This window comes from Megalobrama amblycephala, linkage group LG20 (genome assembly GCF_018812025.1).
Source record: "Megalobrama amblycephala isolate DHTTF-2021 linkage group LG20, ASM1881202v1, whole genome shotgun sequence".
Lineage (NCBI taxonomy): Eukaryota > Metazoa > Chordata > Actinopteri > Cypriniformes > Xenocyprididae > Megalobrama > Megalobrama amblycephala.
Window position 1 is genome coordinate 6,457,554 of NC_063063.1, and position 16,907 is coordinate 6,474,460.

General features: G+C 33.3%; 2 protein-coding genes across 3 annotated transcripts; one reads left to right on the forward strand and one right to left on the reverse strand.

Moving 5' to 3' along the window:
• Positions 1-263: 263 nt before the first annotated feature.
• ube2d1b (ubiquitin-conjugating enzyme E2D 1b) lies at positions 264-9,953 on the reverse strand. The gene is made up of 7 exons (XM_048169873.1): positions 9,750-9,953; positions 6,918-6,981; positions 6,787-6,818; positions 5,167-5,244; positions 4,983-5,088; positions 4,785-4,878; positions 264-761 (listed from the first exon to the last, which is right to left on the reverse strand). Exons 1-7 carry the CDS (start codon positions 9,771-9,773, stop codon positions 716-718), a joined length of 444 nt encoding a protein of 147 aa, XP_048025830.1. The 5' UTR covers positions 9,774-9,953; the 3' UTR covers positions 264-715.
• A 1,192-nt stretch (positions 9,954-11,145) lies between these two features.
• On the forward strand, positions 11,146-16,661 carry tfam (transcription factor A, mitochondrial). Of its 2 annotated transcripts, none has more exons than XM_048169871.1 (7): positions 11,146-11,425; positions 11,752-11,879; positions 11,962-12,032; positions 13,672-13,821; positions 13,993-14,088; positions 15,202-15,258; positions 16,331-16,661. In XM_048169871.1, the coding sequence occupies exons 1-7, from the start codon at positions 11,343-11,345 to the stop codon at positions 16,580-16,582; spliced, it is 837 nt and encodes a 278-aa protein (XP_048025828.1). In that variant the 5' UTR covers positions 11,146-11,342; the 3' UTR covers positions 16,583-16,661. The 2 variants fall into 2 exon arrangements, with proteins under 2 accessions (XP_048025828.1, XP_048025829.1); XM_048169872.1 differs by having other exon boundaries at positions 11,253-11,384.
• Positions 16,662-16,907: the final 246 nt, after the last annotated feature.

The following is a 16,907-nucleotide window of genomic DNA, read 5'->3' on the forward strand; positions in this document are numbered from 1 at the left end:
GGACAGAGAATGTTTCAGAAAGCAACAGAATAAATTATTTTTTGATTAGGAAGGAGGAATGAAGCAAAATTGACTTTAGGATGGATATGTAATATGCCAGAATAATTTTGAAATCAGAGACATTGAATATTACTAGTGGAAATAGAGGCTGCTTGTGGAACTTGTGTTAACTTGTACTCAAGGCCAGTTCAAATAGTATTTCAGCAAATAAAGCACTGTATAAATATGAGCAAACACAAATTAACATATCAGAAACACAGATGCACGCTTTTAAACAAATTTTAATGCAAAATAAAAAAGAAAAAATAGATCCAGTATAGTTGCTTTTAACTATACAATAAAAATATCTAAAAGAAAATGTAATCAACTGAATGAGAGATACAATAAAACGGTTTTCAATTTCTTAATTGCCCTCTTGTAGGGTAACTGCAGTTGTATAACATCATGCCAATCTTAAATAGGATTTATGAAACAAGAAAACAAAGTGCCCAACACCACTGCGGGGGATGACCAAAATGCACAAAACCAATAAAAAGCTTAAATGTCTTTTTGTGCAATGCACAGTCCCCTTCAAAATACTAGTTAAGCTATTATTATTGGTCATTTCAGATGGTAAATGTTAACAGTACAATTTGTTTAATAATATAACCTAATCTTACTTTTAGATGCTAGAATTTACAGTGATTTGTGACTTAAAAAAATGTCCATTAAGTCTTCACATTGCATACTTCTGGGTCCATTCTCTCGCTAGTCTGTTGTACCTGGTTGAAAAAAAGAAAAAGAAGAAGTTCATAAACAATCTAGTTTGTTGACATCATAATCTAATTTAACAGGTATGAAGAATGATGTTCCAAACCAGTTTGGTGTTTCTTCTAACACAAAACACAAAAGGTGAATTCCTGAAGAATAACTAGACCGAATCGTCAGTATAATGAAAGTGAAAGTACTGTAGCTGTCAATGGACTAAATTAAACTCTTGTGAAGTCACATGAAAGCTTTATGAAGAACAAACCAAAATTTAATTAACAAACAAGCAATTGTTCAGTAAAAATCTTGATAGGTGTAAAAGAATCATTCATTGCGCTGGATCTTTTCAATGAATCAAATGATCTAGTTCACAGAACTGGTCAGTATTCATTCACAAATAAGACTGCTCTGGTTCTCGAGCTCCATTGCTTAATTGGTGCTTCTCATTTGTTTACTCCTCCGTCCTCCGGCCCGTAACCTGGAAATCGATCGACGTCAGCCATCTTGAAGGACATCTCAATTCTCTAATTGCACCACCAGGAGCGGGGAGTGAGGAAACTTCCAGAGGAGCCAGGAGCAAGGAGGAGTGCATCCTATGCGGAAGGGTTTCTTATCAAAAAACCTGCCGCACATATATACTGTCTACCCCCTTCACAGCTGTCACTTTTTAATTCACATTTTACTTTTGCAGTTTAAACAAACCATACATTTCACATTCACTCAAAAAATATTTAGGCCTAAATTTAAGATATGCATTTCGATTGCATATAAAATTTCCATCCATTTTGGGTTACAGTTTTAACAAACTAATAAACTTAAATGTGATGCATATTTATTTATTAATATTGTTTGTTCCACGGCTAGCCATATTTTAACCTCGTTCATACTTTTTAAATTGTTATTTATTATGTGTTAAATCTAAGCAATTTGAAAATAATTATGATTTTAATAAAATCAAACAGATGCAAATAGTTAAAGGTGCAGTAAGCGATTTAAATAAACTTGATATTTGAAATACAAACAAACAAACAAACCCCTCCCCTTCATTGCTCCACCCTGAAAATGCTTGAACGCACAATGGATGTCTATTTATCATAGCTGAAGCGTAACAAAATAATGCTTTGCAGAAAATATAGCTAAGATGACGAATGAATGACAAGGAAGATCAAAAAATAAAAATACAGTACACAAGAATGTTTACAAGCAAGAATTTGTTGTTAGTCACCAGAAGCACAGCAGCTCCAGACAAACAAAACTCAAAACTGTCCTATTACTATTGCTAACATTACAACAACAGCATAGCTTGGTTCTGTGAAACAAAGCAAAACCAATGTTACTTTACCATTTTCAGGCCTTTCCACTTAGGACTCTCCAGTGCTGGAAAGCTTTTATAATATTAACACGGGTCTTAAAGCTCTTGCCTGATATTTTTTTTTCCCCAGTAATGTTCCTCTGACCTTATCTCTTTTGTAATGTCTCTCAGCCATCTCCCTTTCTACAGTCTTTCTTCTAGTGGTTCAACGGATCACAAAACTCACGGTTCGGATCACATCACGGTTATGAAGTCACGGATCGGATCATTTTTCGGATCAGCACAAAAAAATAATAATTAGGGGTCGGGGGTAACTTAACTTTGCATTTATTACTTGGCTCACTTTAACTACTCTGATACCACAGCAGAAACTACAAGCCTAACTAATACATCATTAAAGGTAAGTGAACAGACTATAAAAAGAACAAATACTGTACACCAATTACAAGCATAGAAAAATACAACTTAAAGTTTTATTAAGTTTATATTAATTTTTGTGTACAGAAATGTAATAATTAAATATAAAATGAAACTGTTCATTGTGTAAATGTAATATAGATTCATAATCTTTGTTAAAGCTGTGTTTTGTTGTTTGATTTACATGACAGACAACAGCAGGTATTTATAGGTTGCTGTCACTTTAAGAGTAAGACTCCATGCACGCTCACATCTGATAGATATACATCCGAATTCTCACCTCGTTCAATTAAGACATAACCGAATGTGTTTACGCGAATACTTGCCGAGAGAGGTATTTTGACTGACATAATGCGTGTATGTGTCCATCCAAGTGCATTGAGGACGCGAAAGAGAAATCAATTTAGAGTTTGCGAGCTATCTGGAACGCACCCTCTCTTTCTCTCTCTCTGTGCGCGCGGGCCTTGTATGTGCGTCTGCGCACCGATAACAGCGCTGCGTGCGATACCGAATTAAATCCTCTTTTGCCTCTTCTAGCGCTGGAATGGTTTTGTATCCATTTAATGTGTAAACTAGCAAGACAAAACACGTGCAAATGATAACCTTTCACTTTATTGCGGTGAAACTTGCAAATGATCCGTGAATCGCATGCGTCCCGAACCGTGGGGCTTGATCCGAATAGTGTTGTCACGATACCAAAATTTTGACTTCGATACGATATCTAACTTAAATATCACGATACCGATACTTAAACGATACTACGGCAAAAACCTAAAACAGCAGGAAAAGTAAATAAATAACACATATGACAGAACTTCTTTCTTCACCAGAGAGCAGGCTGAAAATTCTGGGATTTGAGCTTCATTGCCGTGAAGTTAGAGTTAGATTTAATATAATTTTTAATGTTTATTATTTTCATGCTCAATAAAATGTAATTATTTGCTGTTATGCTTTTTTGCTGTTTTTTTTAATACATGTAGGTGTTTTTGACAGTAAGATTATTGTAAAAATTTGATTACTGTAAATACTAAGAACAATGTTATCAAAGCATAAATTGGTTTAAAATAACTGTATTTACCCTTCACATATTTATGTATTTTTAAATTAATTTTTGCAACCAGATATCACTTATTAAACTTAGACTCAATAATACACCTCAGGTCTGCTTGCACGAGTAAAATAAATAAAAAACACTCATTTAATGTTTGAGAGCATAAACAATGCTGGTATCACACTAACCTGTCGCTCTTTAATTTCTTTGTACAAATCGGGATGTTTGTCGGCAAGATGCTTTTGACTCCCTTCACTTGCGTTATTTTGTAACATCTTTTGCAGACCGTGTCCGTGGGCTAGCCCCGACTATTGGCAATGTAAGCAAAATGATGCCATATTTCGCTTCGTGCATCTGCTTTCTCAACAATTTGTGGACGGTCTGCAAGAGCACCTGTATATGCAACCACCATACCTCTCGTTTCGTCACCATAAAAGCCGTTGCGCAGTTGAGAGGAATAAACACGCACTCAACGTTCCTTAAAAGCAGCGCGCTGCACACACACTGCCCCCTGCTGTCGCACTTTAGGAAATACAGCTGGAACTAATAAAATGAAGAACCGGACCGTTTTTAAAAGCAGGGTATCACGATACCTTACTAGAACTGGTATATCGTGCAACACTAGATCCGAACGGATCTTCAAAACTCCCTCTTGTTCACTCTCTCTCCTCCCCCATCATGAATGTGTACGCCCCCTGTTGCTGATTGGCTACAATTGTGTAGTGGTGATCGGTCCAATACACTTTCAGCAGCATTTCTTAGAAATCGCTTACTGCACCTTCAAATAAACTATGCCTATACCATGATTTTTTGAGTGCCGAAATCTTACCCATTTCTTTCATGCATACCTGCCAAATATGTATCACATTAAGTTTATTTGTTTATGTTAAAACTGTGTAATCCAAATGGATTGGAAAATTTAAATTTAGGCGGAAATTATAATTTTTTGAGCATATTTCAACAGTGCATTTTATTATCAGTGATAACAGCTTAAATTATGGTCTTTCACACACAAAGCTATTGTATGGCTTCAGAAGACCCGAAATATAGCACACAAGTCACTCGCAGCACTTGACAATACTTATATGGTTCCTTTGTTGCTTGTCTTCATTGATTGTACTTGCATGTGGAAGAGCAACCAGCACAGTATTCAAATTGTCTTTGTGTTTTGTGTTCCATACAAGAAAGTCATATAGGTTTGGAACAACATAAAGTGAATAAATGAAGACAGAATTTAATTTCAAACTTTATACTTACTTTTCTTTGTCTGATTTGTAGATGTGTGCTATGTCTGGGACTAAGGGGTCATCAGGATTTGGATCACAAAGCAAAGAACATATGGACAAAAGAACTGAAAAAGAGTTGAAAACAATCATCAAAATGATGAAATTATGGGAATTACGAATTCTGCATTTCAACCAGTAAGCAATAAACAATTGAGGTACACACAAGTACCTTTTGAAACTGTTAGTGCTGGAGACCACTGCGACCTCAGGATGTCCAGGCAAATACTTCCATTACTGTTAATGTTGGGATGGTAGATTTTCGTTGTAAACGCTACCTGTTAAATTGAGATGGGTGTCAAAATGTGATTTTTGAAACAAGGAAAGTAAATGGAGGTGGGGTGTAACATCACTACCTTTGGTGGCTTGAAGGGATAGTCTGTTGGAAAGTGAATAGTGAGAAAGAAGACTCCTCCTTGGTATGGGCTGTCACTCTACAAATTGAAGGAAATGACACTGGATTTAGGTTCATGAAAATAAGCCATCTCAGATTTTAACAAAAATGCTGTTGCTTAGTAACAAATATACATAAATAATAGGCACTCTGAGATGTTTTGTGCAACCACCTTATATTTAAGATAACACTGTCTACAATATTGGGTTGACAACAGAATCCATTAGGGGTGGGAATCTTTTGGTATATCACGATTCGATTCATATCAATTCTTGAGGTCACAATTCGATTAAAAATCAATTCAAATTTTGATTCGACATACATAGGCATTGATTTGACTGTTTTGTGTTACTTTTCCTATTTGACTGTGGTAGACTGTTTAATAGGTCTTTGAAGGAAAAAACCCACTGAATTAAATGTGAACCTTGAATTTTATTTTAACTTTCTTCCCATTGTAGTCAACCTAGTATTATTATTAAGCCGACTGCAATCATTATACATGACTGCAGTCTTCTGTAATAAAGCTAGGCAGGCAATTTTATTTTATTTTTGATATTAAAAACAGTTAGTAAGTTTTTCAGGTACAGTAGCATAGGTTTATTTAACATTTAGTATGAAATACTACAGATATTGAAAAATCAAATGTAAAAATAAAACACTATAGTCTTCACTGTATGAATTAAATATAAATACTCATATTAAAGATATGTGAATGATTCAGTGAATGATTTATTAACATTAATGAAACAGACAGCAACAGTTTATGAGGCTGCTGTCCCTTTAAGAATGCACAAATGTAATATACTGTTACACATCCGATTCTCTCCTAACCGTTTAGTGGAGGACATAACAGACCGATTACGTAAATACTCCACATGATGTGCATTGTGACATAATTGTGTGTGTATTTGACCATGCAAGCGCAATAAGCTTTGAAAGAGATCTGAGTTAGAGTGTTATTAATTACAAAAAGCCGCAAAAAAAGGACTTAATGTGGTGCTTTTTCGGGACTGAATTCAGGATCACATCGCCTTTCAGATGCATGCTATCCCAAATTCAGTCCCGAAAAAGCACCACATTGAGTCCTTTTTTGCTGCTTATTGTAATTAATAATACTCTAACGTATCAATAACTTTTAGTATTGCGATGTGTAACATTTTAGAATTTTTATTTTTATTATTATTATTATTTTTGAATTGATGCGAATTGGAAGGAAATAGAATCGTGATTCATATGTGAATAGATTTTTTCCCCTACCAATAGAATCAATTATATTCAGTGACGCTGTCTACACTGGAACTGGAAGTTTATTTGCTCTAAAACAAGCAAACTAGCCTTTAACAAAAAATATCTGTAACCATTTGAAATTAGAGACAACCACTGCATTTTAATCACGATCCAAACAAAGATGTTACACACATGTAGCATGAGCAGTTGTTATATATAAACTAGAAATTGAGCATTTGCTAGCCACTATAGTTAATTACATTTTCCAAGTTACTCCTAAAAGTCACTTTAAAACATCACATTATCACATTCAGCAAGTATTATCGAGCAAAGCACACTGCTCAAGGCTACTTACAGGTCCCATTATTGTTGCCTGCCAGTGAAACACTACAAATACAAAAAAAGAGGATTATTGAAATTTGTCCGCTTGTCTGTGCCAGATGTTATGTAAAGCAACCTCATTTAAAAGAATAACAGTGAACTTACAGTCATCACCAACCGGCCCAGCAGAGCACTGAGCTGGAGGGTCCCTCTGCAAGTCTTGAAGCTCCTGAAATAAAAGAAAAAACAAGATTTTAATTAAATAAAATTACATTATGAGTGGAAAAACTCTACTGATCTCAATCTTCAAGGCCATTTCGAAGATTTCAGATTTTAAAACCACTCCGTGTCAAGATGTTTTTTAGTGAATGTATGAAGTCGATACAATACAGGTGTCCTATCAGAGTAACCACATGTGTGAAGTTCATCACATTAACCATCAACATGTTCTACAACACGTTTGACAACCACAAAATGGCACAATGCTTTTTGTTTCCATTTTGAACAGAATATGTCTCACCAATTAAATACTAAAACATTTTTGGTTACACTTTATTTTGGTAGTCCACTTTAGACATTCTACTAATTATAAGTAACTTTGCAACTACATGTCAACTTAACTCTTATCAGAGTATTGGTAGACTTGGTAGACTGTTATGATTAGAAGAATAAGTTGACAGTAGAAAGTCTGTTGTTGGAGAATCAAAATAAAGCGTTAGCAGATATGAAGCAGACAGTCTACTAATACTCCAATGACTGCTAGTTGACACGTCTAAAGTGAAACTGAATGTTTAAAGTGGACTATTGAAAAGTGTTTTTCACATTTTTAAACATTATGCTTGAGAAATGTGCAACATTTAAAATAAAAACCACCTGGCTTGATATTTTGTTGTGTAATGCAATGACATTCATCCATTTTTAAGTGAGGCTTCACATACTGGCATTCAAATTGAGTTTGAATAAATTATCACAGGGCTCCAAACTGTCAACAATTAAAGTGATTTGAACACTTTTTATAATTTAGTTTATTAATCCTGTACATATTTAATACATGAATTTCTAAGGCACCTAAATTGTCAACATTATCAAAAATGTGCTGAAAAACCTGTTGTACACAATCTATTACATTCCTTGTGCCTTTTGATTGACAGTTCCTACTTTTGTTTGTAAATAAACTGTATAATACTAAAACCATCAGGTTGTTATACACACCTTTCTGCTGTGAAATCTTTAATCGTATTATTATAAAGTTCGAGATGAACATTTTCTGGACTAAAGCAACGTAGGTTTACTTGAATACCCATGCGTGATTTATTTTTTTTTTTTTAGAAAAATCATATGCATCAAATATGATACATCAGGTTTTTGATGAATGTTAATATGTTCATCTCTCAATCATCATCATATTGCATTGCATTTTATGTTTTACCTCCACAATAAAAACTCTGATCATAAAACGAAGCCTAAAATAATTATATGCATTTTATGCAAGTACTCAGTTGTAGTTCTCATTGATTTACACTGCAAATCAGAATTTCATCATTTTTGTTCATAAAAATAACAGCAACTGCACCAAACTGTGTATTTTTGCTCAGTTTAGGCATCTGAATAAAAGAATGTGAGCTCCATATTCTTATATCATATTGTTTATAGGCCAAAAAGCCTAATGTATCAAATATGACGCAAACAAAACTTATGCAAACTATTCTGTTAACACTATCTGTTGCACGTCACATGTGGTTACTGTAGTAACAATTATACATTATGCATTATTACATGCAACTAACCCTGAAACAAACCCTAATCCTATAGTAAGTACATATAGGTAATTCATATTGCTCAGTACTTAACGTATACTTACACTGTAACAAGGACACCTTCAAAAAATTTGGAACTTTTTTTAAATATTTTGTCAAAAGGTTTCAATCGAAACTGTTCTACTTAAAAAAGTAGTTTTTTTCTGAACAATATGTAATAATAATAATAATTTTAAATTATAACAATACAAGATATAAAACATATAAATAATTATGATTTTAACAGATGTGGATAGATGTGCCTTCTGGCAAGGACTTTGGGAGTTAAAAGGGTGTTTAACAACACTGTCAGACTGCGATACACATCACAGTGTTGCGAAACAGAAACTGTCAGAATGACAAAGTGATGGCGTCACGCTGGAACTTCAGAGAATCAGGTTGTGTTGCTTTGTGTCAAACACACAACACAATAGCGCCTACCAACCATATTCAGATAAACTACACCAAATCAATTGTAGCCAAAGTCACTCGAAATGTCACATCAGCTGTGAGGTTTAACAAAGCACACAAAAGTGGCTTGTGAAAGTGGATGAATCCACACAAAGATTGGCCTCGTTTAGTGCGGCTGCTGCCGAGGCTGAAGCAGGTTTGCTGTCTTTGTTCAGCTCTGGGCCTTCTCGAACACGGAGGAAAAGAACACAATCATGTTTATTATTAAATAAATATATATATTTTTCAGTTCGTTTTCTATTTGAGGAATTTAATAAACCACGCGTCTTGATGTAAACAAATTACTCATTTACGTAACTCTTTGATTTTCCAGGTATAAGTGTATCGTTTCTAGCACACAAACACAATACGATGGTTGACTGACAACCTTGACGCGTCACTATTATTTCAGGTTTTACCAGTATTACTGACAATTAAGGAAAGCGAATATTTATTTTACATTACTGCCAGTAAACATTCAACAAACAGCGAAAACCCGTCATGATTTGAGCGAAGAAACACAGCTAGCTAGCCGTTGTATGCTACATTCCACTTACACCGTCGACATAATAGATATACACGTTATTCATAAACGGTTTGACTTGTTATAGACTATCAACGCAAAACAATAACAAATATAATAGTATTAGTTACATAAATGCTCATTTTAACCCCATTATTTGACATTAACAGCGCGAGCAGGTTAACAAAAACTTGGCTAATGTTTGTCATTTACACACAAAGGTCTTACCTTCTGTATTCTCTTTAATGCCATGCTGCTTTACTGTGTGTACCGCCCCAGATTTACGCGATTATATTATCTGTCCGATATTATTGCTACGAAACAGCTCAGCAATACTGTGTTTCCCTGAGTAAAAAAACGAATGTGAGCGGCGAGAAAGGGAGACAGCTGTAGCTCAGCAAGCTCACACTTCCGGTGCGGAGCTGGTAAAAACAAAATAAAGGTCCCTATGTATTATTGCATCTTCAGAGAAGCTCAAGGAGAAATGCTAGAAAAAGTAAACAAAGCCTTATTTGCACGAGTGTTAGCATTTTACAATGTAGCCTAAATGGATAAAGTAGGTTAATTACAGATATTGAGCAAACAAATAATAAAAGGAAAATAAAAATAATAATAATAATGGCTCTGAACAAAATAAAAAGATTGTACAGAATTTCTTAGTGTCAAGAAATTAAACAATTTAAAAAACAAATATATATATATATATATATATATATATATATATATATATATATATATATATATATATATATATATATATATATATTATTATTTTTTTTTTTAAAGTATAGCATATCAATCAGAGAGCAGAAGGCATGAAGAAGTTACAAACTTAAACCACTTATGCATATATATATATATATATATATATATATATATATATATATATATATATTAAATAAAAGTTTGCAAAAGTGGTTTAAGTTTGTATCATCTATATATATATATATATATATATATATATATAATTTAAAAAAGTATAGCGTATCAATCAATATTTTTTTATTCTTAAAAAAAAATATATATATATATATATTAGAATAAAAAAATATTGATTGATACGCTATACTTTTTTAAATTATATATATATATATATATATATATATATATATATATATATATATATATTTATATATTTTTTTTTTTTAGCATATCAATCAGAGAGCAGAAGGCATGAAGAAGATTGGGTACAAGTGGTTTTCACCAAAGTTTTGATTATGTTGATAATTTAGATGCCTTAAAAATTCATATATACCAATGATACAGTAATCTGAAGTCTTCATATATAGATAGGCTATATATATTAAATTAAATTATATATTAAATACAGTATATAGCTATACTAGGAACCACTTAAACCACTTATGCATAATATATATATATATATATATATATATATATATATATATATATATATTAAATAAAAGTTTGCATAAGTGGTTTAAGTTTGTATCATCTATATATATATATATATATATATATATATATATATATATATATATATATATATATAGTCTAAAGGTTCAATAAACTGTTCCATTTCATGTCACGTTATTTTAACGTCGCGCAATACGTCACTTTTGCTATTTCCCAAATGTTCATTTAGTGAAAGTACTTGTATGAAATTTTAGGTGAATAATTCTCCCATAGTGCACTTCGGTCAGACGGCAGAGGGAATGGCGCCTTAACTGGAGGAGGAGAAACACAATTCACAACCATAACAGTATATTTTTAGTCAGCTTGTGTGTAACGTTATATTGTCCTCACCGTGTATATTAAATATTCGATTCACATTATTGGGAAGATCACAGCACGTGTACGATGGCTCCGTTCAGCTTGATGTCAGTCGGTGCTAATCTTTTGGTAAAGTCTTTGAGTCTGTTCTCAAGTGCATCTGTTGTGAGGTGAGCATGCTGCAAGTTTAAGGTTATTCATGCGTGTCCTGTTTATTAGTTAATGTATCATATCTGATGGGTTTTACTTTGGCACTATAATTTACATGCGTCAGAAATATACAGCAAAGATAGACAGCTATAATTTCATATTCTCACAGTTTAACAGACGTAATCATTTAATGCATGTAGTAACAGCGCTGCACTAGCTTAGTAGTGTTCATTTAACTTTTTCGTAAGGTGTAAAGAGCGTTTTGTGCATTTTTTTTAACCAAAAAACCTCAATAATTTTACATTGCATGACAGTTTTGTATAATGACATTGCTTTGGAATTGTAGGTGTTCATGTGTAGCTCCAGTGATAAAGAGTTTTAGCACCACAACAGGGGGTCCACCCAAAAGACCCCTGACAGCCTACATGACATATGTGAAGGAGATGCAGCCCACCTTCAGCAGACAAAACCCTGGTAATTTCCATTCGAGTTGCAAGGCTAAATTGCATTTCTGATTTGTTTTAAAATAAGATAAAGAGCAATCTATTTTGCTTAGGACTGAAAAATGTGGATGTTATCCGAAAGTTAGCAGAGAAGTGGAGAATGCTGACTCCTGAACAGAAGCAGGTACATACCTGCTTCATATGTTTATTTATTTTTTGCTGTACTTTTTATGAATATTGTGTAAAATGTCAGCTTATATGTGTGCACACACATATATATATATATATATATATATAATATATGCACAGTCAAACCAAAAATTAATCAGACGCTAGATATAATTTTTTTTATATTTTTTAACGAGTGGATACAGGACACTAGTTCATTTATGAAAGTGAGGATAGCAAAATAAACTGCGACATACCCAAAAAGTACAGTGGACTATCAGTAAAATTGATACAAATTTGGCACCAAAAATTATTCAGACACTTTGACCTGACCATGTTTTGCCTAAGTGTTATCTGACAAAATTAAGATTAATTTTTTCTGACAGTTTAACTCTGAGATCTTGTCATATTTTATTACCATTTTTTTAACTATAGTGAATAAATAATGTAATAATGAATGAAATGTTCAAGGTGTCTGAATAAATTTTGGTTTGTCTGTACACACACACATATATATATATATATATATATATATATATATATATATGTGTGTGTGTGTGTATATATATGTTTGTTATTATAGGAAATTTTATTGAGGGCCAGTATTTGAAAGACTGGAGTTGATTTATGGGGAATTTTTAACTAGGGCTAGGTATTTACACAGAATTATAGAAACAGTTCAGTTAGACTAGATTCTGATCTCAGCTCAACTAGATATTGATTCATTTGATTATATATCAGGTACAGTATGTCACTTTTTCTTAAGAAAAAAAAATCTCCCTCAACTAATTCTGTAAACTATACAGGGAACCTGGTACATTACTGTTCAAAGTTAAAATGATTAAATAACTGAATTGTATACAAACATTTAAATTGCATATAAGGCAGTTTTTATATATACTTTTTAAGGATATAACCATGTTTCTACTTCAGTTTGTTGATATAAACTTCTAAACTGGCTGTCATAAGAACTTGACAAATCTATTCAACATACATTAAATAAGACATCACTAACAGGATTAATAAATATATAATGAATATGTAATATTCATAAATTTATTATTTAGCATATATTTAGCAAAATTACAGCTAAAATGTTTAATGGTTTTGTTCACACATCAACAGAAACATAATGGACTAAAAGATTGATCTTGGGTTTTAAGAATCAATATCGGTTCATCAAAATGAAGATCAATTAAAATCGAGAAATTAATCAACCCAGCCCTTTTTTTTTTTTTTAATTGAAACGCATGAAAACAGCATGTTATCCAATTAGGTCAAATACTTTAGTTGGCCTAATTGAAATAAATAATAAATCTGAACAACACTCTTCTAATTTGTGTTTTATACAATTGTCCAGTTCTTATATTTAAGAGTTGTAAAACCTAAAACACTATAATCTAACATACACTAAATACAGATAGTCTTGAACAGAATATAAAGAAATAAAATATAAAATGTTTCATAACAAGTGAAAAAAACATAGGAATTCACTATAGAGGCATTTTAAATCTCTGCGCCTTTTTGTCATTATTTCCCAGTGCCCTTCATTCTGGATCTTAACATTATTTCTGCTACCACACTTTTTTTTTAAAGTTATTGGTATTGAACAGTTCCACAGTCAGCCACTAATTTGAACGGTCTCACATGTGCAGCCATTTCAGGATGCATCTTTGGTATCCAGGGAGCAGTATAAGCTTGCTTTGGAGACATACAAAGCCCAACTCACTCCTGCACAGACCGCTGCTATTGCAGACGAAAAACGACAAAGAGTGGCCAAAAGAAAAGCAATTAGGAGAAAGAAGGTGAGTGTTGCCCTCCATGATGTAACTACTATACTAAACTACCAATTATTTTATTCCCTTTTATACTATATTCATCCTTAATTTTTTTTTCATAACTTAGTTTCTGAGTTTTTGAGAAATTAAGCATTTTGATTACTGTTATATTAAAGGAATATTGTACTTCAACTATAGGAGCTGAATAGTCTTGGCAAGCCCAAACGCCCCAGGAGCGCCTTCAACATCTTCATGGCAGAGCACTTTGAGGAAGCAAAGGGAACTACTATGCAGGTGAAGTTGAACATTAGTTTTATCTAAAATTTAAAGCTGCAGTCCGTGATTTTTGGCCCTCTAGCAGTTAATAAACAGAACTGCACGCGTCTTGAGAAAGAACATTGTAGCCGGAGCTACTTTTCTCCGTGTATGTCTATGGCGAGTCACGCAGTTACTGTGAAACTCGCCGGCGGGTCCTACCAGTTCGGTCTGAAATAGTCAGAATATAAACACTTATTATAAGTGTACCATAATGATTCAGGGTAAGACAAAAACACGGTTTGGATATGGATTCATGTTGTACATTCTCATTATATAATTTTTGTAAATTTTGAACACAAATGTTACGGACAGCAGCTTTAACATACATTACCATTGGGGTCTGTAATATATATATATATATTTTTTTATATATATATTTTTGAAATAGGTCTTTTATTCTCACCAAGGCTGCATTTATTTGATCAAAAACACAGTAAAAACAGTAATATTGTGAAATATTATTACAATTTAAAATAACTGTTTTCTATTTGAATATATTTTAAAATGTAATTCCTGTGATGGCAAAACTGAATTTTCAGCATCATTACTCGTCTTCAGTGTCACATGATCCTTCAGAAATCATTCTAATAATGCTGATTTGCTGCTGAAGAAACATTTCTTAATATTATAAAGGTTGAAAACAGTAATATTTTTCTGGAAACCATGATACATTTTTTTCAGGACACTTTGATGAATAGAAAGTTAAAAAGAACAGCATTTATTTTATTTTATTGAGATGATGTGTGTAATTATAAATTATCAATTTAATGTGTCCTTGCTGGATAAGTTTAATTTTTTAAAACAATTTTACTGACTCCAAAATTATCAAACTGTAGTATATTTTGAATACATGATTTTATTTATTTATTTTTGCAAGGGAGCTAATATTTTTGGAGACTGGATATTGAATCTTAGCACCTAGTTTAACTGTTTGCATTTTGCTTATTGATATATTTGAGGTTTACAGTATAACAAAACTGATATTACAGACCATTAAAACCTAAAAAATATTTCCATAATATACTATAAGTATTTCATACAGTGTTTACTGGTTGCAACAAATGTGTTAAATGTCATTTTTCCTTTCAGGCGAAGCTGAAGTCGCTGAGAGACGACTGGATGCGATTCAACAACACACAGAAACAAGTGAGTTTTGCCTAAACTGAGCGTCATTTTTTTCAAAAGTGCCACACAATACGGCTCTGTTCCATAATCTAGTAAGTTGCCTTGCTGTTCACTGGTAAAGCATACAAGAGACTCAACTTAATAAATAAATGCTGTTCTTTTCAACTTTTTATTCATTAAAGAATCCTGACAAAATAGAGCTGCGCGATTAATCATTGAAAGATCACAATCTTATTCTTAAGGCAGGAACACACCAAGCCGACGGCCATCTGATCATTCTGATTGGTTGTTCAGTTACTGCCACCTGCTGGTATGGAAAGGCATTTCATCTCACGCAGGCGCAGAACGGACGTGCTACTTGGCCGTCGGGTGTCGAGCGTTGATTTGGTGTGTCAGGGCAACTTTGGACCCAGACGCTGCTGACGTGAGCCAACCCCGCAGTCTGCTTTTGTCGCCACTAGTTTGTCGGCTTGGTGTGTTCCTGCCTTTAAATGACAACGACTCACCTGTGTCTATTAAACCTTTGACATACCCGTACATTCAAAACTGCATTAGCGCTGCTGTTGATCCAGAGAGAGCAGTTGTCATGAATAGGTATGAAACAGCTTCACAAACAGTCTTTTCAAACAGACAGTTTCGTTATTTGTTACAAATATTCAAATTATCACAGAAGTACTGGGATAAAAGTTTATAGTTCGGATATAAACACTGACATCTACAGTAGTTTACAAAATAGAGCAAATTACTCAAATAATGATTGTTTCAATTTTTTGAATTGTTACGGCACTAGGTGCACCAAGTGACTGGTAATAACAAAAGTCATTGACTCTTTCATTCAAGAGATTTGTTCAAAAATGCTGATTCAACCAATAATGAAACAAGTATTTGAGTGAATGTGGTTGCAATTCCTGAAAATTTACCGGTGCGAGTTTGGTTATAGAATGCGTTTGTCACTCCCATAAATAATACTGTCTGTACTGTGTGTGAACAGAACCGTATTAAGGAATCAAATACAGGACTGACAAATATATTCTACTGCTGTGTGAACATGGCCTATGTTTTGCTTTATCTGATTACACTGATCCATTTTTAGATATACACACAGCTGGCAGAGGATGACAAAGTCCGTTACAAAAACGAAATAAAATCGTGGGAGGAGCACATGATTGAGATCGGAAGGGAAGACCTTGTTCGGAGAAAGGAGAGGAGAGCCATCAAAGCCAAAACCATCATAGACAGAAAGAAGAAATCCAAAGTAACGGTGATAAAAGCAAAAGCACCAAAAAAGAAGGCTACTGTTGCTGGAACAGCTGCGAAAAAGACTGTGAAGAGCACCAAGAAGTGAGATTATGTATGACTCTGTTAGACAGTGTGTTGTACAAAGGCCAGTTCCGTCCTCAATAAAAAGCCTGTGCTTTCCGTTATTAGAGCTGCATTTATATAGTGTTCGAAGCATGAAGGCTTTAAAACTGTGAAGATCCCTTCATGAAGTCTCCATCTTTTCAAAAACATTTTTTTTTTTTTTTTTTTACTGGTTTCACTTATCATGTAAATAATTTTTTACACCCTGAATATGACTGCTTTCATAGTACCATATTGCTTTTAAGCTACTTAAGAACATGAACCGTATTACTGACATCAGTTTTCATTTGCTTCTTAGAATGAGTTTG

Excerpts from the sequence above, each read along its gene's own strand:
- ube2d1b (XM_048169873.1), bottom strand. The coding sequence starts at position 9,773 with ATGGCATTAAAGAGAATACAGAAG. Across the intron at positions 6,982-9,749 it reads CATTAAAGAGAATACAGAAG|GAGCTTCAAGACTTGCAGAG; the intron begins GTAAGACCTTTG and ends CTTTTATTTCAG. Across the intron at positions 5,089-5,166 it reads ATCCCTTCAAGCCACCAAAG|GTAGCGTTTACAACGAAAAT; the intron begins GTAGTGATGTTA and ends TCAATTTAACAG.
- tfam (XM_048169871.1), top strand. The coding sequence starts at position 11,343 with ATGGCTCCGTTCAGCTTGATGTCAGTCGGTGCTAATCTTTTGGTAAAG. Across the intron at positions 11,426-11,751 it reads TCAAGTGCATCTGTTGTGAG|GTGTTCATGTGTAGCTCCAG; the intron begins GTGAGCATGCTG and ends TTGGAATTGTAG. Across the intron at positions 14,089-15,201 it reads CAAAGGGAACTACTATGCAG|GCGAAGCTGAAGTCGCTGAG; the intron begins GTGAAGTTGAAC and ends TTTTCCTTTCAG.